The sequence below is a fragment of the Drepanopeziza brunnea genome (genome assembly GCF_022702325.1).
Source record: "Drepanopeziza brunnea f. sp. 'multigermtubi' strain 214-2 chromosome Unknown ctg2, whole genome shotgun sequence".
Classification (NCBI taxonomy): Eukaryota; Fungi; Ascomycota; class Leotiomycetes; order Helotiales; family Drepanopezizaceae; genus Drepanopeziza; species Drepanopeziza brunnea.
This window is the reverse complement of record NW_027094065.1, coordinates 3,509,672-3,536,140: the sequence shown is the minus strand read 5'-3', so window position 1 is coordinate 3,536,140 and position 26,469 is coordinate 3,509,672. Positions and strand designations below refer to the sequence as shown.

At 50.5% G+C, this 26,469-nt stretch overlaps 11 protein-coding genes across 11 annotated transcripts; 6 read left to right on the top strand and 5 right to left on the bottom strand.

The window, feature by feature from the left end:
- Positions 1-403: 403 nt before the first annotated feature.
- On the bottom strand, positions 404-1,959 carry L3040_002100 (uncharacterized protein; the record flags this gene model as incomplete). Its single annotated transcript, XM_066157017.1, has 3 exons — positions 404-908; positions 961-1,799; positions 1,906-1,959. The coding sequence occupies 3 exons, from the start codon at positions 1,957-1,959 to the stop codon at positions 404-406; spliced, it is 1,398 nt and encodes a 465-aa protein (XP_066013013.1).
- A 347-nt stretch (positions 1,960-2,306) lies between these two features.
- On the top strand, positions 2,307-2,954 carry L3040_002099 (uncharacterized protein; the record flags this gene model as incomplete). Its single annotated transcript, XM_007290743.1, has 2 exons — positions 2,307-2,599; positions 2,660-2,954. 2 exons carry the CDS (start codon positions 2,307-2,309, stop codon positions 2,952-2,954), a joined length of 588 nt encoding a protein of 195 aa, XP_007290805.1.
- Positions 2,955-4,204: 1,250 nt separating this feature from the next.
- L3040_002098 (uncharacterized protein) lies at positions 4,205-6,515 on the bottom strand (the record flags this gene model as incomplete). Its single annotated transcript, XM_007290742.1, has 2 exons — positions 4,205-5,686; positions 5,733-6,515. 2 exons carry the CDS (start codon positions 6,513-6,515, stop codon positions 4,205-4,207), a joined length of 2,265 nt encoding a protein of 754 aa, XP_007290804.1.
- Positions 6,516-9,439: 2,924 nt separating this feature from the next.
- L3040_002097 (uncharacterized protein) lies at positions 9,440-10,850 on the top strand (the record flags this gene model as incomplete). The annotated part of the gene is made up of 3 exons (XM_007290741.1): positions 9,440-9,880; positions 9,929-10,361; positions 10,423-10,850. The coding sequence occupies 3 exons, from the start codon at positions 9,440-9,442 to the stop codon at positions 10,848-10,850; spliced, it is 1,302 nt and encodes a 433-aa protein (XP_007290803.1).
- A 1,044-nt stretch (positions 10,851-11,894) lies between these two features.
- Positions 11,895-12,559, bottom strand: L3040_002096 (uncharacterized protein; the record flags this gene model as incomplete). Its single annotated transcript, XM_066157016.1, has 3 exons — positions 11,895-12,022; positions 12,171-12,288; positions 12,368-12,559. The coding sequence occupies 3 exons, from the start codon at positions 12,557-12,559 to the stop codon at positions 11,895-11,897; spliced, it is 438 nt and encodes a 145-aa protein (XP_066013012.1).
- Positions 12,560-14,645: 2,086 nt separating this feature from the next.
- L3040_002095 (uncharacterized protein) lies at positions 14,646-15,664 on the top strand (the record flags this gene model as incomplete). The annotated part of the gene is made up of 4 exons (XM_066157015.1): positions 14,646-14,924; positions 15,022-15,170; positions 15,379-15,529; positions 15,623-15,664. The coding sequence occupies 4 exons, from the start codon at positions 14,646-14,648 to the stop codon at positions 15,662-15,664; spliced, it is 621 nt and encodes a 206-aa protein (XP_066013011.1).
- Positions 15,665-15,775: 111 nt separating this feature from the next.
- Positions 15,776-16,583, top strand: L3040_002094 (uncharacterized protein; the record flags this gene model as incomplete). Its single annotated transcript, XM_066157014.1, has 2 exons — positions 15,776-15,996; positions 16,112-16,583. The coding sequence occupies 2 exons, from the start codon at positions 15,776-15,778 to the stop codon at positions 16,581-16,583; spliced, it is 693 nt and encodes a 230-aa protein (XP_066013010.1).
- A 773-nt stretch (positions 16,584-17,356) lies between these two features.
- Positions 17,357-18,415, top strand: L3040_002093 (uncharacterized protein; the record flags this gene model as incomplete). Its single annotated transcript, XM_066157013.1, has 3 exons — positions 17,357-17,760; positions 17,856-18,247; positions 18,375-18,415. 3 exons carry the CDS (start codon positions 17,357-17,359, stop codon positions 18,413-18,415), a joined length of 837 nt encoding a protein of 278 aa, XP_066013009.1.
- Positions 18,416-18,832: 417 nt separating this feature from the next.
- Positions 18,833-20,455, bottom strand: L3040_002092 (uncharacterized protein; the record flags this gene model as incomplete). The annotated part of the gene is made up of 4 exons (XM_066157012.1): positions 18,833-19,243; positions 19,404-19,888; positions 19,965-20,117; positions 20,194-20,455. 4 exons carry the CDS (start codon positions 20,453-20,455, stop codon positions 18,833-18,835), a joined length of 1,311 nt encoding a protein of 436 aa, XP_066013008.1.
- Positions 20,456-21,270: 815 nt separating this feature from the next.
- On the bottom strand, positions 21,271-23,287 carry L3040_002091 (uncharacterized protein; the record flags this gene model as incomplete). Its single annotated transcript, XM_066157011.1, has 5 exons — positions 21,271-21,519; positions 21,577-22,368; positions 22,416-22,835; positions 22,881-23,139; positions 23,214-23,287. The coding sequence occupies 5 exons, from the start codon at positions 23,285-23,287 to the stop codon at positions 21,271-21,273; spliced, it is 1,794 nt and encodes a 597-aa protein (XP_066013007.1).
- Positions 23,288-23,688: 401 nt separating this feature from the next.
- L3040_002090 (uncharacterized protein) lies at positions 23,689-25,731 on the top strand (the record flags this gene model as incomplete). The annotated part of the gene is made up of 1 exon (XM_007290735.1): positions 23,689-25,731. One exon carries the CDS (start codon positions 23,689-23,691, stop codon positions 25,729-25,731), a length of 2,043 nt encoding a protein of 680 aa, XP_007290797.1.
- Between the last annotated feature and the right edge of the window lie 738 nt (positions 25,732-26,469).

The window sequence follows — 26,469 nt, the reverse complement described above, 5'->3', positions numbered from 1 at the left end:
CGATAACACCGATCGGTCCTCGGCGAACAACTCATTTACTTGAGGTGCTGCTTGCACGTCAATGATTGCGAACGAAGAAAGTGAGACGAAGAGAGTGAGTGTCAGAGGACCTACAATGGCCTTTCACGATCTACGGCGATCAAGGCTGCGCAACTCTGGCTGTTGTTTACAAAAATGGCCGTCAATCAAGATATAAAATCTGCTCCCAGACTCCAAGATTTCCACTTGTGAATGGAGGAGGTCCCTTTCGAGATCAAAGCCATGATGCACTAACTTCGCGCAGGCTGCGGTGGCGAGAGCGAAGGCTCCAGTGCTGTATCACCACAGCGAAGGCCGAGCCATAATTTTTCATATCAATTGAACTCGCAGACCGCTATCCCTCCTGGTTGGTTGAAATTACGTATCATCGGTTTCTTCCCAGCGCGTGTGCTGCGATTGGATTGGACATCAGATCCGGTAGCAGCTCAGGGGAGATAGTGCTTGAAGGATGCATCACATTAGCTTCATTTATAACGAATCCGTGATTGAAGCTCTCGGTAATAACTTCAATTCCGCCAGAGATGGATGGTTGGAGGCCATCATGAGTCGTAGCATCTGCACATCCTGCTGTTTCAGAGACGGGTCCGAGAAGTATCTCCATATGATATGGATCCGTTATTTCGTTCGATCCAGTGTCGCCTGTGCGGGGTATTCCAAGTGCGAATGGATCGTCTGAGTACGGCTCTTCCCCTTGTACCCCTGTGTGAACTACTCCATCGACATGAGAAGGATCCCAATTATCCACGACGGATCGAGTAATCAGAGAAGACGAAGAAGCCATCTTGTCAGAAGTTCCTGCAGGTGGCGTGGAATGTATAGTGTCCAGGTAGGAATCAGGGCATCCCAGAGCGCGAAAGATCACGTTCTGACTTGAAATCGAATTCAGCAACCGGCCCCCATTCAGACTAGGTGACAACTCACCTCACGCAACCATCGAGCAACGCTATCACATACTCAACCACACCGGGGAGCCTATGTAAGACCGGCAAATCTCCCCAGTATATCTCCGATTCCAACGTCGATACGAACTCTCCCAGCCCGCCGGAATGGCTGTTCGAAACAACGCTCGTAGAGGCGCTTCGCCTCACACGGGACACGTCAGCCGGAAGTCCCGTTGCAATGCCTGACAGCTCACCTATCATGAGATGTAATGCCCATTCTCGTCCTCGCCAGTGCGGCATTCTTGCTATTGCCCGGCACCAGAAGCGGGCAAGACTTCGAGATTGCACAATCCATTTCTTGCCGCCAGCTACATTTGCCCACTGATCAACCCATAAGATCAGCGCGGCACAATGAATGATAGTGGGAAGTATACGTGCCTGCTCGTCAGAAGCGTTGCCGGAGTCACCAGACTCCCCAGACACCACAGGTACCCCCAATAGAGTGTATGCAATAATGCGTGCAACAGTTCCAACGCGTCTTAGGATGTCAGACTTCTTCTCGAGTTCATTCGCACGGCTCAGACCCTGTGCAGCGAGTCCCAGTATTTTGGGTAATCTAGCACGACCATTCAGTGGCCTTGTGGATGGCAACTGGTCGTCGCCAAACGCCACACGCAATATATCTTGCAGTTCTGAGACTATCAAGCCATATTCCTTGGTTTTTGCTGTCCATTCGACCGCTGTGGGGACGATACGAGTGGCCACCTGAAGGCGCAGTTCGATATCTTTCAACTTTTTTGCATCGAGCCGAGCGCGGGGGACGTTAGCAGAGGCGAGAATGTAAGGGTCCCAAACATCGTTCTGGCCATTATTCTTGGCCTACCAAGGAAGGGACCTGATCATATTTGAGGTGCCCGCGTTGAGTGCCGATCGGTAAGAGGCTTCCACATCGCTCATAGTGGCCTTTTCTGGTATCCAAGCAAACCAGGGATCCGGCGCCAAGTTGGCCTTCGCGACCTTGTCGATGGTATGGGTGCATTTTGGGGGCTGGAATTGAACCTTGCTATCATGGGTCTTGGGAGGTCGAGTTTTTAGACGTTTAGCATGCGGTCTGCCACGGCCTGGAGTCTCTCGGGGGGCCTGGCAACGTCGTTCTGCGCTTGGAAGAGACCCGCTTTCATGGCCTGGTTGCACGGAAACTTGGAGCCTGTCAGGAATGTGAGTGTGCACTTGAATAACAGCAGGGCGTTCCGACTTTCGCTCTCCAAGGCTCTATAAGAAGCGTCAGGGAATCGAGGCAGTACCACGTAGATAAGCGTGCGCCCTCTGTCAGTCTTCACCGTAGATTGAGATTGAACCAGCATCATCTCCATTAGCTGGATCGCGATGTCGGAATTCCGCCAAATTTACCGGACTAGCTTCTCTTATTCGGCACCATTCAAGGACGAGCTAGGGTTTAGCTGGCACTTCGCCGCCTTTCAGGGCCTGAACACTGCGGAAGCGAAGCTTATTTCTCAGTCCTATACCAAGTCGCCTATACGCTCACTCCAAAACTTCACGACTCTAGACCTACACCCATCACTCACCAATCTCAAAAAAGTGCTGTACAAGGAGACCATCTCGTACAGCGAGCAGTCGGTTTGGCAGGGAGTAGACGACAACGGGAAGGAAATCACGGTGTACGTAAATCGTCTGTCTACGTCTCTACTGCTGATGACTTGGCTAAATGTATGTGCAAGCTTTGTTGAAATCTTAGAGGGCAAGGATACGCCACTATCTCGTCGCTGCACACAGTTCAAGACTCTGGTGAGCCTTTATGGAAAGCACCCATCAATCCTGAGCCTTTTCTGCAAGGCTTTCTACGACCATTGGATTCGAGAGAGTCTGGTCGGCACACACAGTTCGTGGTTGGAAGAGCTGAATTCGGCCGGGGGAATGGCGATTGTGCACGCTGTTCTCGACCAGCTCGCAGAGTTTGTCTACTGGGTGAAGAGGGGACAAGAACTGTCATTACCCATCAGTTCGGTGATCTAGTGCGGATAGAAATTGGTCCATAATTTTGAGGTGTTTTTCCCCCCCGTCCTCTCTGGAAATCATGTCAGTCGCTAGCCATACATGAGCGAGAGAGGTTGAGATGCAGCCTCCATCTCAAATCAGATCTAATACCTTATTTGGAAACCCGTGTTGCTATTACAGCGAAGCTGAACTTTCGCGACAACCCGTTCCAGTAGTGACGGAGGACTAGCGGGAGTTGGCAGTTTTTTTTTTTTTTTTTCACTCATACTCAGCCAACCGACGAGTCAGGCAGAAGATACAACTGCTCAACAAAAATAAAAAGTGCTGATACCCTACATATTCTTCATCTCCCGAGGTTGGCGAGGCCGTTCGTTGATCAGTCTTTCTTTCTTTCACAGCAGGCAGGCAGGCAGGCAGGCAGGCAGCAGACAGATAACTCAACTCCACAACACATCAAGAGCCAAAAAAAAAAAAAAAAGAGAGAGACGAGACAGTAATAGACATACAACAGCAGGCATTCGCTGGTGGTCACCCACCTACTACCCAATCCACCGCGATCAGAGGCTTACTTGTGTTCGTAGACGGCAGAGCGAACGGGATGCCCAAGTCTCCTCAGTCTACTCGTATATGCCAGCAAACCCCCACTATTCAGTTCTTCAACCCTGTGACCCCTTGGAAAAACTTTAATTATTCATTGTTATTATAAATGCATACTGCCCTGGTAGCCATCTCAGATACCTAGCTACTTGGCTGAATGGCCAAGTCCGAAATACACAAGTCTTGAAAATACCTGCCTACTAATCAATCCACCCAGTAACCTTATTCTCATCATCACCCCGCCGCTCGGTACTTACCTGTTTACCTGGCATCAAAATGAAAACAAAGGCGAAAAAATGGAGTAAAGCTTTAATACTCATCGCTCGATACACTGCGCTCCCGGTACTGTGGTCCCTCGGCTGTGTCTCGTCTCGATGCTGGTATGCACAAGTTCCTGTAGCCCCTAGCCTCCTCCCCCTCCCGCTCCAGTGCTCATCGTCGTGTTACTCGTACACGTACCATCAACGCGTACCCTGACGCTATCCACTCTCAGCAAACTAGCAACGATAAGATCTATAATACAGTTATTATATACGCATTGCGTATCCAAAAGAAATTCGTTGCGGAGTCCGTTCAATGAAAGTCATGACTCGTCATTTTACCTTCACCCGCCTTTCCGATCCCTTGACCTCGGATGTACATTCATCCTTATCCTGATCTCAGGAAATCCCTTATACAAACGCGCCGCTCCTGCCAGCGCCACCTCCTCCACCGATAAACTCGTCGTCGGCGTCCGGCGGCGGCGGCGGTAACGGCCTCCCCGTCCCTCTACCCACACTGGTAGGTGGTGCATAGCTCGTCGGATCATAGTACTGGTGTTCCAGCACCCCGCCAGCCTCGAGTCCATGCTGCCTCCTCCCACCCGTCAGATCCCTGCTACCCTCGCTATCACTTCTCATCCTTGCCTGGCTTCCACTGGCTTCACTCCCCTCGTCTTCGTCTTCATACGTCGGTAACGCCGGCCGACGTTCTGTATTCGTGTCCCCCTTAACGAGACCAAGTCTTTCTTCCTCCGTGGCGCCTTTCACAGCGGGTGTGCTGCCTCGAAGATTTCCAAGACCTTTGCGCGCCATAGGCGATCGGGACTGCCCTTGGGGATTTTGTTCCTCGGATAAGACTCCAGCCTGCCTTTGTGATGGTGACTGTCCCTTCCTGAATACGTTCTGGAACGAAAATTGTCTCCTCGCAGAATGTGGCGGTGGCGTAGGAGCCATACTCGGATGCAGACTCCCCGAGCTCCCAAGCCTGGGGTAGTCTTCCACAATCGTAACGTGGCGTTCACCAGCGCCTTGGTATTCTGTTTTCCCAGGTGGTGAATTGTACGTGTGGCCGCCGCCCCCTGCGTCGTGGCCGTAAGAGAAGGTTGGAGTGCCGTCAATCGCGCTTTTATAGGTCGGGACGGAGATTTCGGTTAGTGGGACGGGGTGCATAGGGCTTTGGGTTGAATTTTGTAGGGTGGTGTTGCGGGAGCGGGGGTCCACGATCGAGCGGGCACGCTGGAAGAAGGAGAGCGAGGAGCCCGTGTTAGGGCGGTGGTCCTCGTGGTCGGAGTCATCGGAGTCGGTAGGGAAACGCGACATGCCGAGCGGTGGATGCTGGACGGGTATGTGTTGCACTGGGGTGTGGGTGTCGAATTCTGGAAAAGGGGTCGTGTTGCCGCGGGAGCGGACGCTGCGGGAGCGGACACTGTTGGTTCCGAATGTTGTTCTACGTCTTCGGAGACCATCCCATTCGACGTGCTCGTTCTCGCCGATGGGCACAAGGTCTAGCTGTCTCTCTTCGTGTAGCCGCTTGGCTTCTGCTAACTGCATTTTATCTCTGGCCTGTGAAATGCGTCGGACGATAGCTGCTGTTCCTCGAATGGCATCTGCTTTTGGCTCCATCTCGGACTGCTCTTGTTCGGCAATAGTACGGACTTGGTCCAGGTCACCTGCAAATACGGCAGCGTCTGGAACATCCTTGGCGGATTTCGACAATTGAAGTAGAACGACCCCGGCACAGATAGTAAAGAATCCCAAAATGACAGTGACGATTGAAGTAGGGGATCCTTTAAACCCTTTGAAGAGAATAATAGATGTGACAATAGTGCAGCTGGTGAAAATAACATAGTATGTCGGCGTGACCAAGGCTGCGTTATACAAGTTCAGTGCTTTCTGATATCTGTTAGTCTGATTCTAGGGATACGGATAGAAGACTTACGTTGAGATAGATGATTTCCGTGACAAGTGTAAAGATGACAAAAGCCAGCAGAATATAGATGAACCAGTGGTTGAATTGGGGCTTCCCCGAAATCTGGGCAATGACGGCAGCACCAAAGCCTTGTGTACACACCACACTGAGTCCACCCATCAGGCTGCAAATCGAGAGATACACCATCATGGTCTTTTTCCCGTACTTCGGACCGGCCCAAAATACAAGCACGGCGCATGCAATGAGCACCACTCCCCCGAAACTGAGAAAGCCCGGGGCAATAACGAAATCCTGCATCTGCTCGATGTTGGCCACCGATGACTCCGAGGGCGAGTTCATCGCAATGACAACGGATCCAACAATACACAGAAAACACCCAATCTTGCCCACTAAGCTTAGTCTCTCCTTCAGGAATATCGCCGACAGAATGGTCGTGACCACCACTGACAAGGCCCCCATAGGCGCCACCAATATCGCATCAACAAACGCATAAGCCCCGGCATTCATCACCTCTCCCACAATCATCAGCACCATGCCGCACCACCAGAACCCGTTTTTGAGGTATCCGTAGCCCTCGCCAGCAACCTCTTCGTATTTCTCATTGGCACGCAGTAGCCCGACCTTCTTCATTACGAAAGATACTCCGATGAACACGCCTGAGCCGATGGCTAGTGATATGCCGATTGCTTTGTAGACCGGCGGCCTGGAATCTGTCGTTGACTCTGTGGTATTAGCTGCTCTCGCATACACCAGGTTCGCGGCGAGCAGCGCGGTATGTGCCGTTTGATCCATAGCGGGCGACTTGGGTGGCGGGAGCCGCCCAGATGGAGATTAAGAGTTGCTCGTGTCGGCAGATTTCTGGATGATATTGACGCTCGTATCGCATGTGTGTCGGGAGAAAGTGGGAGGTTCGCGATTCGTTGTTGTTTTCGTTGTCGTTGCTGTCGCCGGACGGCATGAAGGTTTGCGCAGAATTTGTGTCTGTGAGAAGCACTCGCACAGATTATGCACTGGGAAGCTCTGTCGAGGCCTCGCTCAGACGTGCGGCTTGGATTGGTGGGGAAGCTGGAGATTTTCGAAAGCGTTGGCGCAGGAGAATTGCGATGTTTTGTTTGGATTTTGGCGTCGACGGGGAGATGAAGAGGCTTGGATTTCGCCTAGCAAGCAAGCAAGCAAGTAAAGCAGGCTGTGAATTGTGCTCGGGTATTGAGCCGAGTAAATAGAAAATCGAGGCTGTATCGATGTGTCCTTGGAGCAAAGGACGAGTGCGTGCAGGTGGTCAGCAGGATAGAAGTCTCTGGTGTTGTAGTTATTGTAGTTGTCGTTGTTGTCGTACGGAGATGAAGAAGTGGAATAAACAAATGCACGGTGCCAGGCCAGGTCAAGCTATGCCATGCCAAGTTACACCAAGCGTGTCCGTGGGCGGAGCTGGCCCGGTCTTGCCAGGTTTTGGCCGGGCCGGGCCAGCTCCCGTCACCGCCTCTACCCCGGATGGCAGAATAATTCATAATACCGGTATACTACGTACAATGTTTTACTCACGTGATCTTACTTACCAAGTATCATTGCCCTCCCTCGCAAGCAGCCATCACCACCACCACCACCACCACACCACGGCACGCAGTTGTGGCGGATAGTGTGGTGGATAGGTCTTCAACATCAGACTTGAAGGCGATGCTCTCCTCGTCTGCAGCCTAGCTGAAACGTGCAGAAAGATCGGTCAATCCAGGCAAACCCCAACGATGACGATATCCTGATACTCCCCTCCCCATCTGCATCCTCCTATCATCCCAAGCGTAAGCGCCCTTCAACACCTTGACATCTCCAGTTTCAACTAACAGGACTCAGTAGCGTGCTATCGCCGTCGGCCATCCCAGAGGACTGCTAGAGGGCAAGTAGGGTCGCCGGCGACCCAGTTACCTACCTAACGTTAACGCACCACGCGGGTGCGGTAAGACTTGCAGGAGACCACCTACTCGCACCATCCAATCTGTTACGCTTGCACGCGCGGCCGTTATGTGATGGGATACGGCAGTGGCTCAGACCAGACACCCGTCGATGCGGGGAGAGTCCCAGCCTGGAGGGCTGTATACATACTTGCGCTTTATGCGGTCGCTTACTTTGTGCATATCAGCTCGCAGCGAGTCATTGCTGATGACTTGTCAACATGTACTCCGACCAGGGGTACGATTAAGGCTATGTATCCACTTGGAGCTTTGCCTCCCGCGTCGGTGTTTTTACTCTGTAGAGACCCGAGACGCGATACGGTATCTCAAGTTGGCTGATGCAATTAAGGGAGAGGAAGACGTCTAATCAGAGTTAATCCCCGGGTCTTTGTTGATAGCCCACTCTAAGACTACGGTAACTTTCCCCCATGCATCATTTCCTCTTGCACGAGGAGATAACATCAATTAAGCCGTGTTTAGATTTGGGCCAAGACGATGAATTTGCACAATTAATAATGGGCCGGGTATGTTGTCTTGGGTCGTGTTGTTCAGCGGATAGGGTTGAGGGAAGAAATAATATTCGACTGGCGCCTCACTCATAAAATAAGGTCAGTGCTGTTTTATTCTTAAGTATCTGCCCTTCCTTCAAACTTTGCCTGTCTGTAGCTATCTTCAGACTTGGAGGAGATGGTTGCATCATTCCCCTGCGGCATTGTCGGGCGTGGGACGTGGGGCGTGAGACGTGTGAGCAGAGCGCTGGCCCAGTCGGTCCTCGCCACGTGCGTGAGCGGTATGTACCGGTACCGGTACCGGTATGCTTACTGAAAGTATGCGCTCGGAGCTGCCACCGCTGCTTTGTGCATCGATCTACAGGTGTTTATTTCTCTGTAACTTTGATCTTTGCCTTTTCCTTTGGAAAGCTCACTCCACCTATGCATTTTCTTTGCCTGTTCAAGATTAACTGGCAAGATCAGCTCGTTTTCACAAGCTATGCCAATTGATATTTCGGAGAAAATGCGTTGTTCAGTGCGTAAGAAACCGTCATTCCTTTGCCTCAAGCCGAACTGCAGAGCCCTTCTAGCACAATGGTTAGGCCTTCGTCGGAGACGTCTACGATGCCAGAACGGATGAGGCCTGCCGCGCAAGACTTTCTGCGATATCCTCAGAGAAGATGAATTCCTCGGATTATGCTGATGTTTCTTCATCTCATGCTAAGAAAATCTTCGGGCGCAACAGAAATTGGTGGTGTGTGCGTTAATTAACGCACCTACCAGCCATGCAATGTGCAAGATTCGTCAAACAATACTCTGTCGATAGAAGGGGAATCCGTACAGCGCTTTGATTTAATTGATTCGTCGGAAGAACTTGTTGTTCGTCTTGAACTTCGAGACACGCTCTATGGTCACGTGTAGAAGCTCACGTGCCAATCACAGGGTTTGGTCCAGATCCCGAAACCGCAAGCCAGGACTTATGCTTGAACGGTGTGCCAGCAAACTCTATTTAGATGCTTAAATCCAATCAACATGGCCATCCGGCACAGTGCGCATTGCTTATGGCGTTTGGTCTCGACGGAACCCGAGTCCAACACTTCCAAGCATCAAGGCATTTTATACTTGTCGCACCCTCTGGGACGACCATCTCTCATCTCACATTCTTTTAATCCATATTGAATTTCATATTGAAATTGTACTTGACGGAATTTCGACCTCGCGTCACTCGAGTGTCATTCCTGGGTTCAAATCGCCTCGAAAGCCTTATCGATCCAGTACAATGGACGAACTGGGGCATGCGATCACCCTCACATTCACTGGTGGATCTCACGACCTTAAGATAGAGCTGTTCGATCAGCGACGGGATTCCACGTGTTCGGTTGGATCTGCGGCGTATGCTTCGAGCCTAGAAACTCATGATGAGGAGGATGAAGATGTAGCGGGATCTTTGGGATCTGATAGCGACTCGATAAGTACCATGAGTACCTTATCTGATGGCATCCCAAGGCGCAGTGTCTCTTTCAAATCATGTCGGTCGTACATATTGGAGCCAGAGACCCGAACCGAATCACAGGAAACGAGCGATATGTCATCTAGGCCAACCAAAAGTCGTCAGCAAAACAGCAGACTAGCCCCCGTGTCGGCGCTGCCAGAGAGGACGCCGAACATTGTATCCGCCCCTGGAAAGAGAGAAAAGAAAGAGTGCGAGCGATCAGTGACAGTAAGGCTCCAGAATTGTTCCAAAAATGAGGTGCTAAGAACAAGATAGAACAACAGTCACTCATCCATTGTGAGGCACCCGCTCGAGACATCTCGAAGTCAAGAAGTACTCAGGGAGCCAGCACTTACTGTACCAAAGATTGTGGTTGGGCCGCTACACCTAGAGCCAACCCGCTTGGAAGCTATTACGGAAGTCGACAGCGATTCCGCAACATCTACAGATCCGAGCCCAACCATGCCAATCCAAAATTCTCCCCCGCTTTTTGTAAAGCGCCAGACCTGGCTTCTGGATCGATTTGGCAGGGCAGTCTGGCTCCATTACAACTCGGGCGAGGGGATTGAAGAAGTTCGCGTCGATGAAGATGGGAACTATTATGTTTTTGGACCCAGCGGGCTGCGAGTCAAGCTCGGATCAGGCCAAATCCGCGGCGACGACACTTCACAACCATACTGCATCTGCAAAGGTGAAAAGGTCAATATCAGTACGTTGCGATCGCTTTGTGCCGATCCCAGATTTCCACCATGACGCTAACCTAAATTCAGGAGTGGTTCCCGACCGGATCCGAGTGAACAAATTGAAGAATCCCAGGACGTCGACCGAAGCCACTGTTACCGTACCCCAGACGCAGGTCATCACCACCCACCGAGTCCCCGTCGACAAATCGCAGCCTCTGTCGGCTCAGGTGAGGGACTTCTCGGCGCTAGGCGGGCAGTTCAAAGCAGCCTCGTCCTCTTCTCGCGGCCACGGGGCCTTCGCCTCGACGAAGTCCGGAGCGGCGATTCTAAAAGCCGTGTCCGATAAATCGCAGCTCGCGAAAGCCTATTTGACGATGAGCGGTGGCTCGACGACCTCCACTACCGCCTCGATGCTGATGGAGAGGGAGAAGCGGGTGCGGAGGGCTAAGAGGAAGGAGGCGCTGGCGACGGCCCCGGGGAGGTTTCTGCGGCTGATTACTCGGAGGGGAGGCTAGTGACTAGCTAGTCAATGGAAGTTTCTGGCACAGACAGAGAGGGCTTGGAAGATTAAATGGCGGTCATGTTGGACGCGCGGTGTTCCCAGAGTATTAAGGTGTATTGTACTATTTGATGGGATTTTAACGGAGATGTTTCCGAGCGCCACATGGGTAGGTAGCTCCGCTTTATACCTCAACTGTTGTTGCGCCAGTTTGCTTTGGAGATTTCAATAGCGCAGTCTACTTTGCTTATTTCCGATCTATAGGGATGGGATTTATTCGGGAATGGAATTCATTCTATACTTACCACAGCTCTAAGCCTACCCAGGCGACTTGAATTAACAAGGTCACGCTGTAAGCTTGAAAGAACGCGCTTGCTATGAATATATATACGTAGCTAAGACAATCTCTTCCTCTTCTCTTCTCCTCTTCTCCTCTTCTCTTCATCTTCTCACCCTTCAAGATCATAACAGCCTACCCAACCCCCAACCCCCACCCCCCGTCCTTCATCAGTATCAGTATCAACCTCCCAGATGAAATTTCAGACGAGACGCACTAATGGGATACATAGATCCTATTTAATGGGAGCGATACCCAACCCTGCCTCGATCCCAGATAGCTAACTAAATCATTATCAATTCACGGACAGAATTATCGGTTTTGCTCCGTAGGCTACCCCGGATGAAGATCAGCGCTACGGATATTGTATGGAGTCGGGACTTTATGGGGTACGGTTCTTGATGCCTAGCAGAACTTCTCAAGTGTCTGGTGTGTTCCCTTTAAATCTGGTAGGTTGCAATATTCAAGGAAATGAAGGCCTTTCCTTATCGTGCTTTGGTGTTCGTCGCTTACAGATGCGATGCGAGACTGATAGGCGAGTTGTCAAACAGGGGAGGGGAGGGGGTATGAAGTTCGTGCGATAGCTAGATATATGGACGGCTTCGTCCAAGATTGAACTTATCAAGTAGTGGTAGTAGTAATTACGTAGAGTCGTTATATCATGCCGTACACGGTCACAGTCGTAGGGTTTCATAACCGGGATTGGCGTCAGTCATCCAGTTGTCAAACAGCGCTCGTCTCAGGAGCTGCCTCTCGGCTCTTCGCCCTGAAGACTTTCTCCTTGACGCGGACCAAGAGAGGTGCTTTTCTTCTCCTCGTGCTCGTACAGGGGTCTATATTCGTCGAGGACACTGTGATCTCCGTCATAATCGACATGTGCGAACGCCCTCTCGACATCTGCTAGTCCTGCAAAGAAGAGAGAGAGAAAAACAAAAAGAAAAAAAAAAGTCAGTTGCCGAGACTCGAGTCAGCCAGAGAAAGATGCTAAGCGACACGTACCCTCTAATTTTCTTTGCAGAGTCTGAGAAACGTCATGCGTAACTTGCAGCTGCTCGTTCTCGTCCATGATGATGTCTACTTCAATGTAGTATTTGTCGCCGGCGTGGTATGCTCGGGCCTGTGGGGAAATCAACATCAGAATTCTTCTCGCAGCGCGATGGAGGGGGGTTACTGCTTAGCGTGTCGATCTTCTTGACTCTGGTATCGTGCGTGATGGACATGTAGACTAGCTTGTTCAGGAATTCCTGCGGCGCCGTCTTGTCTACCAGAAACCACATGTGCTCGTAGGCTGTCGACACCGAGGAGGCGAGGATCAGAATGGCGATGCAGATGGCGCCTGCGGTATCGAGGAACCATACTCTGCGGAAATTGGTGCCGATAATCGACATGATCAGCCCAAATATGTTCATTTACTACGATATATTTCCGGTGATCTTGCTATGTTGAAGTCAGATCTTGGGGTGGAGAGGAATCAAGAAGGTTGGGGTTGGGATTTTACCATGAAGATTGATGCAGGAAAGCAAGAAGCAGTACACGAACATGCAGCCCTTTGGGAGAAGTAGAAGGGGATTACGTTAGTACAGAATCGCTTAGCTGAAGCTACATGAGGCTTACTAGCAATTCCGACAAAGAGTAGCGGCATCAATTTCAAAGTGTCGTCGTTTCGAGGACCGCCTGCCAAGCTTCGTGCAGATTCAATCTAGGAAATTTTAGATATAGGTACATAGGAGGGAGGTTCAGCTTAAGAATAATGCCGGCAGTCTCTACTATCTTCCGTCCCTGCAAAAGCTAGCGCCGTCAGCCAGAGGTAATGGGACCATTGCCGCCTTCAAGAACACCTTCATCTAGTGAGAAGCTGACGAGACCTGCTGCTCGCGGCCGCGGCAGGAAGCTAAAACAACTCGGCTCAGACAGACCAGTGAAAATATTCTTCCTGAACGAAATCCGGGGGAATGGGATGCCGGGGAGCCTCAAGTATTTTTCCAACTCGGTACTTCTGAAGTACTCAAGCTGGGCTCCAGTTCGTCGCGAGTGCGAGGATGGGTTTCCGGGCTAGGCTTATTACCCTTCAATTCATGTGCAGCAATAAGCTCAGTGGTTGCATTGGGCATGTTGTCATGCCCATTTAGGCCTATGAGAAATATCAACCGGCGAGAAAACATTCATCCAACGGCTCATTAGTCTCGGCTGATTAAATCAAATAGGGAAACGCCAACGTATTTACGATTTGGAGCTAGTCGGCGGGTGGCGGTCTTGGTGATGCTTAAACAAATCATGCTTAAAATGCCCAGGGCAGATGCCGGTTCCCCTGCTGGGGGCACGGCCACCAGCTTCCAAACATCCCCCGTACCCATAGGGCGTAGGGGCTAAACGGACCGTACCCTTAGGGGCTAAACTGAGTTGGAGTAAAGGCCAGTTAAACGGGCGGTTTAAGGAGCAAGACCATTCAGGTTGGCGATTCGGAAAGATGCACAATAGAACGACTCGCCTAAAATATGCTTCATTCAACGTCAGAACACTGTCTGTGCGGCTGCCCAGACCTGGGAACTTAACGTTATGGCAGAAAAAAAAAGCAATCAAGCATTTGATTAGAGGTCACTGGAGCCATGTAATCTTTAGTATGAATCCGTTCCAATTTGAAAAGGATTGGCTTGAATTTTCGAGGTCATCAGTTTGGAGTGATCGTATTAGGTATTGTTCAATACCATTAAATGCCAGCAATGGCTCGCAAGCGGCTAGCTCCTTCCAGGGTATCCAGATCACTTTCAAACACTTTCACAAGCAAATTTGTTTAGATTATTTCTGGCAGATAAGGAAAGATCTCTCAGCAAGCTCATGCATGGGGGAGAGCCGTACGATAGTTTCCATCAGAGGCTTGTAACATTGCTTGACTGGGCCCCCCCAAGCTTGAATGTGCAATCGGAATCCAAACATTGGCCAATAGCCCTAACGTGTGCAAGGGAAAATCTACATCGAAGCGCATCAGCTGGACATGGTCGCCTTGGTCTAACACTTCTTTCATGACTACCTCGCCTCAGCTTGACATCACCCGGCAGATCAAGTCATCACTTGGTTCATTCATCGGCAAATTCGTCACTTTTCCACCACCAAAGATATGCAACACTCATTCAGTGATTGAGTGACATTTTCGAGATCAGCCTCAGATGCTATTGGAGACGCCTTCGACTATTCTTCATTACATAGTACTGCTTGCTTCCTTAAATAGATGTGTTCAGACCTTCTGACGACCTGTCAATAGTACTTCTACCCTTGTTATTATCGGCTAACGTTCCCGAGGGAGAAAGAACTAGTCTTCCATCGGATGACAAACACCCAGAAATTTTTTTTCTGTTCACACTCCTGAGTTCTTGGGCTCTACATAGCTTTTTCTCATGCTCATGCGTCGTCCTTTCCTTAATATTCACTATCTAAACAGCTAAATTCACATACCTATTACACCAGACGGACTTGAAAATGCCTTCAAGATGGCAAAAATTTAAAGCTTCCATCTCCCCTGAGAACGGACCAGTGTTTGCGGCGGCACCGACACAGGAGGTTAGGAATAGGAAGTTCGCCGGTCGAGCTTCATCTGCTCCGATTATCACTGAGAAGAGTGTATTCGATGTTTCTGAGACGTCTTTGGGCGCCGAAGTAACCTCAGCCAAAAGGCCAAATATCTTCGACAGGATCACTAGGGGTGCAGGATCTAGTGGTACCTTCTTTTTCATGATGGCACTTCTAGCATTATGGGCCGTAGGTACTGGGGATACCAAACAATTATTCCGGTTGATCTTCTCTTCATCTCCTCAGAATGTCTTCGTTACAACGATTGCTGACTTCCCGTCCTTAGGTGTGTGGAATCGTATATGGGACTACAGACACGTGGCAAATCATCCTTCAGAACGCCAGTTCAATCAAGGTTTACGTTACGGATATTCTCCTCCTCCGACAACAGAAGAACGCAATTCTGGCACTGAAGACAACCTTGGCTCAGATTCAGTATGTAGCCCCATGGACACACTTCCAATTATGTGACGTGTTTCTTCCAAGCAGCGGCTTTCTCCGTTCACTATGGCAGTTTCTTCGCAATTACTTATTAGAAAACCTAAAGATCACGAAATATGACCTGTGAGCGCCTGCTACGCCAGATCCCTGAGTGCCGGTGGATGGAGACGCACAGCGAACAGCCCAAGGTCTTAACCAATAGACCGATAGAAGAGGAAATCGAAGAAAGCCTTCGTATTGCTCAAGGCGAGCAGACAAGGTGGAAAAAAATCTGGGGTAGCACCTGCTACTTTTTCGCCATCACGCTCGGATCTTTGTGGGCATTTATATTTTATTGGATTGGTATCTTTGTTGTAAGTGATCTGATGCCACCGTAACATTTTCAAGGGACCTTCCATACAGTGGGTAGTTTTCAAAAGCGTAGCACATGGCTGACTGCTCCGAAGTGGGTCGGCATTGGTCCGTTGCTGCAGTTCTCCGACCAGTGACAGCTTTACATCAACACTGCAACCGCTATCAGTCTCACCTTCACTAGTGTCTTCCTTCAAAACGTTCAGCAGCAACAGGAAGACCGTCTCGAGTTGTGCCTGTAATACGCAATGAAGATCGACGCCGAAGTTGAATACCGCCTTCGCGAACTGACCGAGGACGTCAAGCCAAACCAGATCTTCGAGATTCCAGCAGACGTCCCTAACAGAGTCGAACGTCAAATTGATGGCTTCGCCAATGTCATGGGATCAGGCATTGGTGTTGCCATCTCTATCCTTGCTGTCGCGATCTGGTTCGCGGTAGGGCCCGTCTTGTCTTTTGATGACGACTGGTAAGTGGAAATCTCTCCAGACCCGTGTCGTCTCGTGAATCCATTCGTGCATACCACTCGCTCAATATCTTCAATCCGCCAGACTTACAAAAGAAGTATACTTACTCTATCTCAGGTGGTTGATTATTGGAACATTCACTGGTCTTGTTGGGTTTATCGACGGATTTGTCCTTCGTCACCTTTACATGCGCGAAGAAGCCCAAGCCAAGACTCAATTCCGAAAGGTCCAACTCGCAGACAGCAGACTTCTCGAGCGTCTGAACGTCCCCGTTCCAGTTTTAGCAGATATCCATAGGTCCTCCTCCACCCGAGTCAGTATATGGGTCGGCGATGCTTGCGGTTCGCAATGGGCTACTGTCGCGTCCGTAGCATTTGTCGTGGCTCTATTGCTTACCGCTACGATTATGCTTTGGTCCACTACTGGCCAGCTTCTTTGTAACACAACTACTATGATCCTCGAAGGATTTCTGTTGCTGGTCCTGATCCAAGCTCATAATACGTCTAATAAAGAGCGAGGAGAGGACTTCAACAGCGTTTTGAAGCGGAGGGTGTTGCTGAACAGCTATGTCCACCTCATTTCCGACTAAAGTAGCATCCATTCCGCCTTTAGGTATATCACGAGTTCTAGTTTCATCATATCATCCATTGATGATTCTCCTTTGGAGACAGTACTGACAAGTTCAGTTGTACCCCGGTCTGCGGCCACGAGTGACCGAGCTGTCACTCTTTAAAGTGTGCACATTTACATTTCATCCCAGAATGCGGATTAATTTCGTTTGCTGGCACTCTGTTTTCAAACACAACACTCACCACAATGAGGACCAATCCCGTGGACCTCGTTGATCGAGCCGTGAAGGATATGACCAGTTCGAGGAGATTTGATGAGTCACGTTGTACCTTATACCATTCACTTACGTACGTACTTTCATTGTAATGCATTAAAAAGCTTTCTCGCGCTGTCCTTGATTGACACGAGCAATTTGGATGATGCTGTAGATGTTTCTTTATACCCCGCCCCCTATTTACTTCGCTTAAAAGGCTCAACATTGACAAACAATAGAAGCATGGTATGGTGATGGCGAATTCATCGAGCCACAATATAAGACTCGATGAAAAATTTATAACAGCTGGTAAGAGGCTACTTTCAAGTTCAGCCTCCGCGCGGTCCTCAGAAACATCACTTGTCTGAACATTGTTGATACAAAGAAAAGGGGCTCGTTAGTGGATTTGCAATCGCGCCAAGAGCCGCCAGCCGCCAGCCGCGGCGTTGCCGAAGGAACAAACACCACCCGAAGCGTCGCAAACCTCCTCAAGAAAATGCGCCCAAGCTAAGAACACCACCACATTGGCTGTACTCGCGATGAAGATAGCCAGCCGGGTTGTCCTCAGACGACCGCAAATCGCACCCAGGCATCAGCCACGCCCAAAGAGAAAGCACCACAGCACCTCATCCAACTCCAACCCCACCAATGCGCAACGCCCGAAGCCGCAAGACGACCCCGCGAACGGCACCTCGATCCCCGTTCCAAATACCATCGCAACGTTACCGCTATGGCAGCGATTGGGGCCTCTGTCGAGAGGGTTCCAGGCATACGGGAGGAGCCAACGGAAGAGACCGTATGCGACGCAGTTTTTCAGTTCGCTGGTGATCTATTTCCTCGGGGATCTGTCGGCGCAAAACCTAATCGGGGATGAGTACGAGTATAAGAGGACTCTGCGGGCCCTCGTAATTAGTATGGGTAGCTCTATACCCAGCTACAAATGGTATTACAAGCCCTGATACCCACTATGATTGGACAGGTGGAACAGAAGAGACGCGAGATTGGGATTTCAGCGCTGACACCACAGCAACAAAACAGGTTCATGTTCCTTGGAAACAACTTTAATTATGCCTCCAAAACTCTGTCGCTAGCGACGAAAGTCGCTGTCAATCAGATATGCTTCACCCCGCTCTTCAACACCTATTTCTTCGGCATGCAGTCTTTCCTGTCCGGCGATAGCCTTCCCGAGGTCTGGGAGCGCATAAAGAGGACTGTGCCGACGTCGATTTTAAACAGTTGTAAACTGTGGCCTGCGGTGACCGCATTCAGCTTCACCTTCATTGATGCGCAATACCGGAGTATATTTGCAGGATTTATTGCCATTGGGTGGCAGACATATCTGAGTTTCTTAAATCGAAGGGCTGAGATCGAGGCTGCCGCGAAGTCCGGTGATATCGTGCCGATAGACGGAAAGGAGACGAAGGAGTGTCGTAAGGGAGCAACAGAAAGCCAGGCGTGCCAGGCTCGAGGGATATAGGAAGGAACCTTGCATTCGCAAATTTTGAAGGGCATCGGGACTAAGCATAGATTTGATACCAACTGACACTAACTGGATAGACGGCGTGGCGTTTTGGGTAGACTGGGAACTGCGCCTCTAAAAGTTATAGACCGCAGGCTTTGGGCTCTTGCATACTACCGACGAAATGAAACGCAGCATTCGAACGGAGTTATTTTCGGAAATTCCCGCATCCATTCTCAGTCTGTGCTGGGAATGGCGGGCGGAGAACGGAGTTCTTAGATAGTTAATAGGAACAAGTGACTCTTGTTTTTTGACCTTCTCTCTAGATACGCTTCTCCTATCTTCGCTTAGCCATTCAGCGTTCTTCTCAATGGTTCAATCTTTGGGTATATCTATGCCCCGAGAGAATGAAGGATCAAAGTGTTCTGTTCGACATTCCTCTCTCAATGTCTAATGGCACCCGTATTTCTAAAAAAAAAAAAATTATCATATTTTCTAACAAGCCTTCACATTCATCCCATCTCGACCTCGCTTAACCCCCCTTCTCCGTAGAGCCCTAGAACGGAAACCTCACCACCTCCTCCTCCTTCTCGACCTCCAGGCCCCCCGCCACCTGCTCCGCATGCCTGCGATCCAGATACTCCAGCAGCACATCCCCATATGTCTCTCTCCCCTTGTAGCGCGCGACGTCGTCGCCCCAGCTCCGCACGGCGCTCGCCAGGCGGCCGGGCACGTACGGCTCGTCGCAGATCTCCGTGACGGGGTGGAAGTAGGTGCGGATGGTGAAGACGACGCCGCCGCTGCGCGGGAGCCGCCGCAGCGTCTGCCGCTCCGAGCGGAAGTAGTGGTGCCCGATCGCCCGGTTCTTCTCGGCCGAGAACCAGCCGACGGTGCCCGCGGGCCCGTCCTCCGGCCCGATGGACGTCGACCAGGGAAGGGAGGAGTCGACTTGGATGAAGTAGTTGTTCTGTGGGCAGGTGTCAGGAAGGTTTTTGCTTATTGATTTGCTTACTCGGATTGGAAAGAGGGAGAGATACACTCGGTTGGGAGATTCCCAGATCGCTAAGCGAGGAGAGAGAGAGAGAGAGAGACGGAGGGAGAGAAAGGAGGGGAAAAGGAGACGTTACCCGCTGCACCGGCCCATCGGGCTGCACCCTTCGAAAGAAATTCATCATTCCCTTCTCTAGCTTCTCCCTGTACCCGGGGACATCGCCATGATAGTGGATCTCACTCAGCGGCATGCCGAGCTTATCCTCCAGCTTCCAGAAGCCAGCGAGCAGAATACTCCCCGCCAAGAGGTAGTACTGGCCATCCGCCCTCTCAAACATGATGGCGAGGTCGTCCTGCGTCATGCGCGCCGCCATCTGCATCGGGTCCTCGATCAAGGGCCGCTCAACGACGTTGAACGACTCGCCCGTGACGAGATTGTCCATGCCCACGGGCGTGGCGCGGTAGAGGGTCGGGTAGCGTTCGGGCAGGTAGGCAGTCAGCTCCTCGAGGAGCTCGCACGCGCCGTCAAAAGCAGAAGGATCGGTGTGGCTTGCTTTCGGACCGCGCTCCAGGATGCGGCGCGCCTTGTCGGCGTGGTATTTCAGGTAATGGTTGTCGAGTTCTGGCTTCACGTCAGTCTATTGGGATCCAGCTAGGCGTGCGTATATGCGGCTTCTTTGCGCTCGCGAGCGACCTACCAATCCACTCATCCCACTTCATCGTCCGCAAACCCATCGTGATATGGTACGGCCCGTGCTTGAAAGGACGATAGGCGTTTGGTTTCGTGGTGTGTACATTCCAGCCTGGGTACGGCGCTGCAGTTGGCCGTTTGAATGCTTGCGGCGGCCATTCTGGAAAGGGAGGTCAGCTGTTGTCAAGCGAAAGAGATAGATGCTGCTGCCATAGTGGTACAGGTGCAGTACAGACCTCCTAATTTACGGTCGGGCGCCTTGAATTTCCTGGCCGGGGATGGCTTCTCGAGATCTGGTGTTGATGGACGGCTGCTGCAGCCTGGTTTTATAAGGTAATGGACTGCCCGAATAAGAAGCCATGAGGTGAAAGCCAGCAGAAAGGCTCCGTACAGCAGCACCTTCGTGTTCCCACTTGCTCGCTGAACCGACTCGTATGATTTCGTTTGCAAAATAACATCCTCAACCCAGGCTTTACACTTCTCGAATCGCTTATCCATTCTGAAGCTTCGCTTAGCCTAGGACCCCAAAACCGATAAGATTTAAAGAGGGAAATGGGTGGGAGAAAGAAGATGATTTGTATGAGCAGAGCTGCCAAGGACCAACGTCACCATGAACCATAGCATAATGCACCGCATAGGTGTTTATATATACGATACAAAAAAAAAAAAAGGTTCCGGTCGATAAGACCACGCGAATTGGCGGCGTGGCTGACCCCGCGTCGAGAGTGGATAGTACGGCTCTTATCATCCTGGCGCCCCAGGGACTTTTTATCCATTTCGGGCCAATGATCCTCGCTACCGACCACCGCGACGACAACGACAACAGCATAGCGACACCACATCGGGAAGATATTTCTGAGGGGAAACGGAATCGTGCCAGTATACATACTAACTATGCCACTGGAATCTGCTGCCACTGGGGGATTGGGGACCAATAATGCATGTTGAAATGTGCACCCACCCCGTGCCAGATGGTCAGCCAGTCTACTTTGACGCTGTTTATGTTGCCATGTCCTAGAAAGGGGAAGTCTCGGGCTGGTCAGCCAATTCCGCTCTGGTCCCGCTTTGAACGTGATGCGCTGAGCCCTGCTGGCATTCCAGATCAGGAGTTTCCTCAAGAGGCGAGTTCGATCGAGCTTCAGTCAAAAGACGAAGAAATTAGAAATTCCGGTGAGTGCCTTAGACGACCATACTAAGCTCCACTTCCCAAAATTTCACCAGTAAATAGTACTGTAAAATTTACAAACCCCTTCCTAAAGACATTTATTTTGTACACCGTTCCAAACACCATTGTCCATAGAGCACCGCTTTGTCTATGCACTTGCTTTCTTTTTCAATAAACAATGCGCTCCCCATTTGCGCCTGTACTGCTCGGGAATGAGCGAGAAATCAGGAACCCATATCAGCCGGCTTAAGAGATGCGACTTTCCCGCATCGAGGAACTTCTCGCACTTCACGATGTCCCAGTTCTCAACGTCTTTCACGTAGTGTGGCTCGTATACTGAAGCCGTTGAGTTGTCATAATAGGTGTCGACTAGAAATTCACAGGACCGGATATCAACCTGGTCATGCTGTGTTAACGTGGAGGATCGGAGAATGAGAGGGAGGGGTGTTCTTACATATTTTCCTTTGTCTTCGATATTTTCGTCGTTCATTCCCGAAGGAATCAGATACGCGCCTGACCAATAACCGAAACCCGTCTTGGCCTCAGAGAATTCGCCTGGCAAAAGACCACTGAATTCGCTCTTGACAAATTTGGCGCGCATGTTCTTAGGGAGGTGGTAAGAACTTGGGAAGCGATACCATTCCTTCCCAAAGCAAATAGAGTCCCCGTATGCGCCTATAGTTTCCAATGGATCGTATATTTTCAGAGGTGCAGAATAGGCCGTGTAGATTCCAAAGATACGAGCAAGGCCGGCATCGATAGATCCAAAAATGAAAATGCTGACAATGAGAAGTTTCACCTTAGCGGGGATTTTCCCCACGAGGGTCTTAGGGTCTGATTGTCCGAATGCAGCGAGGACAATGTGCAAAGACATGGCGCCATTTAGAGCAAGGGCTGGATACATGGGGTACATGAAGCGCTCTTCTTTGTGGGGCTGAAAGCTAAATATGGCGAGCCACATGTAGAAGGGTGTCATGAAGATGACGCTTCGGAGTCCGGTGATGGTACTTCCTTGCGATTGTCGCGAGAATATTTTTTGCAGGGTAAAAAGAGGAAGGGACAAGCAGGCGAGGATGAACCAGATGTTGAAGTTGAGGAGGAGGTTACGGATGTAGAAATGCCAGGGCTCGGTTCCGTAGATCTCAGGTCCTTTCCCTGGCTCGCTAAACATGTTGTAGAAGACGATGTTGAAAGGCACCACGACTAGTTTCTTGTAGAAGAATCCAGAGATTGCGAATTCGAATAACTGTTTTTGTGAGCATTGATTCAACTTTATTGCGCATTAGGACATACCAAGACGATGAGTGCTGCAACAATGCCCCTGATGAATCTCATGACGGCATCAATGAGGGCATCCTTACTACTCAAGAACGCAAAGACGACCTCCTCGAACAGAAAGGGAGCGGAAAGGGCCATTGCAAAAGGCCAGCCGAGGATCCCACCGATTGCGAAGCAGAATATTCCCTGTGCGGTCTTCAATCCTCCCCTCCAATTCATAAATTGTGCCATGCCCAACATTGTCATGTACATGGCAAAACTCGATGGCAGGAAGGAGGCAGACGCATGGAACATTCCCGGACTAAAGACCATGGCCATCATGAAGAACAATGCGATTCGAGGGTTCAAAGTGTTGTTGACAACTCGGAACATTATGGTCTGGGAGAGGGCGCATACGAAAGCGAGGATATATCTAATGAAGTAAAACTCGCCCATCTGGCATTGTCAGCCTGGCTCTGCAGAGTCCCTTGGATCCCTTACCTTTGTGGAAAATGGAAGCAGCCTCCTAATGTTTCCAATCAATGCGTGAAGGATAATATACAGCCAGCTCCTAATCGCATAATCGGGCGAGTACTCCCAGGTCTGCAGTCCGTAGCCATGGCTGAGGAAGTGTGTAGGCTCCCAGTAATTAAACGTCTCGTCGCAGTCTTGGATCGGCGCATACAGTGCGGCAATTATATTAGCAATGAAGAAGACGTAGAAAGCCCCAAGGGGTTTCACGGCGAATGGAGTCGGAGGTCTATGGCAGACTGTCAGGGAGGGTCAGGAAATGGCATAGATCGTAGGATATAGAAGACAGAATAAATAATATACTTCTTCTTTGGGGCCTTGGCTGGGTTTCCACTGTTGGGGGTTCCCATTGTTGCTGTTGTGGCCTTTGGAGGCATTGTGAGGGTATTCGGAAGCAACTCAACTCGACCAAAGATATGGATGTTCTGGACCAGCAAGTAGGGAAGGACTAATAAAGTACAGTACAGACAGAGTACGGAGCAGTTCCGTACGTAGGTAAGCAAGGTATGACGAGGTCTCGCCAAGATACAAAAGCCTGGACCATGATCCCTGCCGCGCCAACGGGATGCCCCACATAAAAATATTTGGATATCATCAATTTTATTTCGTATTTTCTTCCCTTTCTTCTCCAACCCATTCATGCCCGCACAACAACAATAACGCAGCCAATTCACCGTGTCGGATAGGGCGAGAGCTAGAACAAACACCGGAGTCCGTTGCTGAGCCCCAAAAACCTCTCCAGCACTCACAACCGCGGGCGCTTTCCCAAGATACGACCATGCAGGATACAGTTGAGGAGGAACCACCACTTACTCGAGGTCTGGAAGCTTTATTGGGAGGACTGGGAGAACTGGAGGACACTGCGCCTGCCGCTGCCACTGCTATCGAGCAGGATGCGGCTGCACCAGAGGCTCCTGCTGTCCATGAGGTCCAGGTCCAGGTCGACGTCCCTACGCCTGCCTTGAGCACCAAGACGGGCTCAACATTTCCCCCGAAACCCCTAATTCCCGGACTGTTCTTAGGCGTACATCTGCCAGGCATTTCGAGTGGTGCCCCTAGTCCAGTTGTTGCAAATGACGAGAGAATATCTGAATATGTGGCACCTACGCCCCCAGCTACCGCTCCTGACGCACCAATTGAGGAGAGTATTTGTACCCATATCGAGCAGGAAAAACTGTTCCTACTCAATAGTCCAGTCTCAATACCCGGAAACATACCTTCTCCTGCTAAGGATGCGCCAATGCAAGATAGCGCCCCAGAGTCGCTCGAGAAGAAAAGCGAACCTGTACCTGATATTGCCAGACCAAATGTCGAGAACACGCCAGTAGCCGCAGAAGATACCCTGATGTCAGAAGTTCCACTCGTCGAAGCAGACCCGCCTGTTGACGGGGTTGCGACTGCCGAGGACGAGCACCCAGAATGGGAAATCGATTCTTCCCCGATTGAGTCATCTTCAGAGGATTCGTCCTCTGACGACAGCTCGTCCGACGAAAGCGAAGAGGGTGACAATGTCTACAAGCTTATGAGTCCCGAGGAACAGGCAAGAATATTGATGGAGGGAGACGGTGGGTCGGACGACGAGGGGGCCAGCAAAAGCAAGGGTACTGGAACTCAATTGCGCACGAAGAACGAGGTCCCAGATGTTGTGGTTCCTAAACCTGATGTTACTATCACGCCCGAGATGCCGATTGTGGAAGTTGGAAACGTGGAACATATCGTTGAGAGTACTTTGGTTATTAAAGCGAAAATATCTGGTGAGTTCAGATGTCTCGAGAGTGGATCGGTGTTATGCTTGGAAGACAGAAGTGTTATTGGAGTCGTGGCAGAGATCCTTGGACCGGTACAGAAGCCGCTGTACTCGGTGTTGTTCACAAACGCAGGAGAGATCGCCCAGGCAGGCCTGTCACTCGGAACAAAAGTATTTTACTCGGAAAAACATTCAACGTTTGTCTTTACTCAAGCTCTCAAAGCCTTCAAAGGCTCAGATGCATCGAACCTTCACGATGAGGAAGTTGGCGACGAAGAAATGGAGTTTTCCGACGACGAAGCCGAAGCCGAGCACAAGCGAAGAGTCAAGCAAAAGAAAATTGAGCGAAGAGGTGGAAAGGCGCCAAATGGTGGTCCTAGCAGAGGTGGTCATCCATTGCAACAGCAGCATACTCCCCACGATTCTTCGACGGGTCCTAGCTATGACGACGCGGAAGACGATGGCCCCTACCGCCCTCTTGCTCGACCAATTGGCTTCGAAAACTCTATTGGATGTGGCGAAGCTCCGCAAGAAGGCCTCCCCGGCTCATATGGAAGACCACCCCGTGACAACTTCCGAGCTCGAGGCAGAGGAGGTGATAGGGGACGTGGTGATCGTGCTAGAGGTCGTGGAGATCGTGGAGATCGTGGCCGAGGACGAGGTGGATATCAAGATAGGAGAGGCGGTGGACAGAATCAAAATAGCGGCCATACTCTGCCACCACGTCCACAAACCTACACCCAACCACCAGCTTCATACCCACCACCACAATATCAACAGCCAGCACCGCAAGCTATAAACCTTTCGCAAGCACCTCCTGCTCCGCCATCCATCCCCAATTTCTTTATGCCGCCAGTCGCTTACAATCCACAAATGCCGTGGCCACAATTTCCAATGCAACCTCCATTTCAGCAACAGCAGCCGTATCAGAATCAGCACCCGCAGATGCCTTGGCAAAATCCCTCAGCGGGTCAACCTCCTGCTGGTGGCGCATACATCAACCCGGCGTTCATGCCCGGACAGTGGGGTCAGCAGCGGCCGGGCTCGCAAGGCGGTGGAGCGGATGTTAAGTAAACATATTTGTGGTATGGATGGGTAATGTGGTGTAAAATCAAACATAACCGAGGGCACGATAGATGTGTAAAATAACTGGAGATGATACTCTTCGATGATAAATGACGAGTCTTTGTACATATATACCCTCAACCGGCTACTAAATGTTACATATTGCTGATACTAACTAAAAACAAGTGGGCTTTCTTTCTTTAGTAAAATGAACGAGCCTGTTCAGCCCAGTGTCGGCGGCACACACTTCCCCCTTTTCTTCTCTTTTCCTTTCTCGCCACATATTTCCTCTGTCTCTCTCTCCCTAAGATTAATAACTCAGAGCCCCTCCTGTTTCGAATGTACATCTACGATAACATAACGTCTTTCCTTATATACTTTGGGAGTGAAATACTTGTGCGAACACGTGCCTCTTTTTGCTTTACCTGGCACCCACCGTCGAGTTCGGAATAAAAACTGCTACTACAACCCTTTTTATCTCTGTTAATGCATCGTCGCTTGACGCAATCTGAAGGATTATATATGCTGAGCACGGTAAATTAGAAGACAGTAAATGCACAGGTCACGTGTGGTAGCGATTGGATTAGGGGTTTGTTGACATGGTTTCAAACAACCGAGGGAATATAATAAAAGTGGACTCCACCTCTTTTTGATTGCTTTGTACGAATCGTTGAGCCGGATGTCAAGAGAAGGTCTGAGCAACAATTTACACCGCAGGAACTGCTAGAGCCCATCATGATATGTCGG